This window comes from Terrapene carolina, unplaced genomic scaffold (genome assembly GCF_002925995.2).
Source record: "Terrapene carolina triunguis isolate 2854851 unplaced genomic scaffold, T_m_triunguis-2.0 Scaffold243, whole genome shotgun sequence".
Classification (NCBI taxonomy): Eukaryota; Metazoa; Chordata; order Testudines; family Emydidae; genus Terrapene; species Terrapene triunguis.
In genome coordinates this window covers 293,827-296,760 of record NW_020664594.1, presented here as the reverse complement: position 1 = coordinate 296,760, position 2,934 = coordinate 293,827, and the positions used below count along the sequence as shown (strand labels likewise).

The following is a 2,934-nucleotide window of genomic DNA, read 5'->3' as shown; positions in this document are numbered from 1 at the left end:
CGGTACCGAGAGCCGGGTCGGAGCCATAGGGGGCTGAGGATCCCGGCAGTACCGAGAGCCGGGTTGGAGCCATAGGGGGCTGAGGGCTTAATGTCATTAAGTAAATGTTGTTTTTTTCCTGCTCTCACAGAAGCTGAATGTTCCCTCTGGGCTCTCAGTCACGTCTCCCCAGAAGCGCGACTGGTTCATTCACCCCCTGGGCAGCCGACAGGCCTTTCCCATGTGGATGATGTTTGCCTCAGCCATCCCTGCACTCCTGGTCTTCATCCTCATTTTCATGGAGACCCAGATCACCACGTGAGTACTGCTGCCTGCACCCATAGCTCCCTCGTCCCACTGGGCTCCGAGCCAGTGCCTGGCAGCTGTGCGGGGAGATGGACGAGGTGAGGGGTTCTCCGCATTGGGCTGGGCCCCGGATGTTCAGCTGCAGGCTCGGGCTGCGGGATGCCCAGTCTGGATGTGAGGAGGCAGGGTTCTGCTCCCTGGGACTCTCCTGTCATGGCCCTTCCTGCACAGCGACTGTGGCTGTGGGTTCCCCTCCCCTGCCAGGTGGAGTCTACGTAGCCTGCACCAGCCTCGCCCAGGAAAGGAGCCTGTCCCTGGGCTTGACAGACAGGAGAACGGCCAGGAGCGACGAAGAACGTCACCTCTTCCCCACACTTGCCAGGCTGGACTCTCCCCTGCCTGGCAGCTCGTATTGCCAACCGCACCTCTGTGCAGGGTGTGAGCAGTGCTCCCAGCTCCAAAGGCCATTGGGCACATGTTCTGCCCCGGCAGCACAGGCGCAGGGGGGACCCGGGGCTGAGCAGGCCTGGTGCCGACAGCAGGACCCTCTTCTCCCCCCAGCCTGATTGTCAGTAAGAAGGAGAGGAAGCTCATGAAAGGCTCCGGTTTCCATCTGGACCTGCTGCTCATTGGTACCATGGGCGGGCTCTGTGCGCTGTTCGGGCTCCCTTGGCTGACTGCCGCCACCGTGCGCTCAGTCACCCACGTCAATGCCCTGACGGTCATGAGCAAGGCCATCGCTCCGGGGGAGAAGCCGAAGATTGAGGAGGTGAAGGAGCAGCGCGTGACAGGAGTTGCAATCGCTGTCCTTGTCGGTGAGCCCCAAGCTACTGAACTTGGGGGGCAGAGGTTGTCCAGGGATAGGATTAGCAGGATCCCCATGGCCAGCAGCCCTACTCCGCCCCCCCAACCAGCATGTTGGGGCTCCCTCCAAGACCTTCCCACACAGCTTGTCCAATTCTGGGAGAACACTTCATCCCGTTCCCTGGAGTCCAAAACACTCGACCTACTCTGTACCTCACCTCTGTATTCCTAGCTCACTTTGTCTGTTGTTAGTAAAGGTTCCTGGCTCTTCTCCCTCCTGGCTTAGCTGGCTCAGACATTCTGTCTCTTTCAACCTAATGGTCTATACACCTCTCAAATTCTAGCCTCCAAGAAATGAGGCCTCCCTCCAAGTGGTAATTACTCATGTCAGGCCAGGCCTAGTTACACAGCACCCCTACCTCATGGCCAGTGCCCCTACCTCGCGGCCAGCACCAGTACCCTGCCCACAAAACCAGTGCCCCGCCCCACGCCGCATGGCCATTGCCCCTCTCTCGCCGCCAGCCCTCCCTCCCCCAACAACCAGCACCCCACCCCGCTCCTTGTGGCCAGCACCTCTGCCCTGGCCCCAAAGCCAGCGCTGCTACTTTGCGGCGATCGACCTTACCTAGCATGTACAACCAGTGCCCTACTCGTTCCCCACAACTAGTGCCCAACTTGCCCCCCACGGCCAGCGTCCCAGCCCTGCCCCCAACAGCTCCCGATGGCCAGCGCCCCAGCCGCTCCCACAGCCAATGCCTCTCCCCTCCCCCACAACTAGTGCCCAACCTGCCCCACACGGCCAGCGCCCCAGCCCTCCCCCAACAACTTTCCATGGCCAGCGCCCCAGCCCTCCCCCGTCAACTTTCCATGGCCAGTGCCCCAGCCGCTCCCACAGCCAGTGCCCCTCCCCGCCCCCACAACTAATGCCCGACCTGCTCCCCATGGCCAGCGCCCCAGCCCTGCCCCCGACAGCTCCCCACAGCCAGTGTCCCAGCCCTGCCCCCTACAGCGCCCCACGGCCGGCGTCCCAGCACTGCCCCCAACATCTCTCCATGGTCAGCGCCTTAGTCCTGCCTCAGCCCTGCCCACGACAGCTCCCCTCGGCCCCCAGCCCTGCTCCCAACAGCTCTGCAGGGCCAGCACCCCAGCCCTGCCCCCAAAAGAGCCCCATGGCCAGTACCCCAGCCCTGCCCCCGACAGCTCCATAGAGCCCCCGCCCCATCCGCAGCTCCCCCAGCTGGGGGCTCCTGAGAGTGACCGCCCCTACCCTGTCCTGTGTGGCAGCTAGAGAGACGCAGGCGGTGTCCGGACAATGGTCCATGTGCAGCGGACAAGCAGCTGGGGGGGCTGCAGGTGAGTGATGCCCTGAGCTCTGTCCTTGCAGGCTTGTCCATTGTGATGGGCAACATGCTGCGCCGGATCCCCCTGGCCGTGCTCTTCGGGATCTTCCTTTACATGGGGGTCACGTCTCTCACCGGCATCCAGCTCTACGAGCGTCTCCTCCTCATCTTCATGCCGTCCAAGCACCACCCGGACCACGTCTACGTCGTCAAGGTGAGTGAGCAGGGGCAGTTCGGGGAGCCAGGGCTGGGACTGGGACATGGGGGTTGCTAGCGGGTGGGGACCAGGGAGAATGAGAGGCCCTGGGTGGGAGATGTAAGAGGGGAACTATCCGTGAACTGTCTGGAGGGGCTGAGCGTTCAGTGGGGCCGTGCTGTAGACGGGGCGCCGGGGCTGGGAGGAAGGGGTGACTCGCGGGCTGGAGGGGCCGAGCGTTCAGTGGGGCCGTGCTGTAGACGGGGCGCCAGGGCTGGGTGGATGGGGGGCCGAGCGTTCAGTGGGGCC

At 63.6% G+C, this 2,934-nt stretch overlaps 1 protein-coding gene across 1 annotated transcript in view; it reads left to right on the top strand.

Annotated features, from left to right (window-relative positions):
• The window catches only part of SLC4A3 (solute carrier family 4 member 3), a 51,609-nt gene that overhangs the window by 46,955 nt on the left and 1,720 nt on the right, over positions 1-2,934 (top strand). The window contains exons 14-16 of the mRNA XM_029912784.1: positions 131-297; positions 847-1,100; positions 2,474-2,643. Coding sequence (XP_029768644.1) covers positions 131-297; positions 847-1,100; positions 2,474-2,643 — 591 coding nt within the window. The remainder of the gene's footprint in view (positions 1-130; positions 298-846; positions 1,101-2,473; positions 2,644-2,934) is intronic.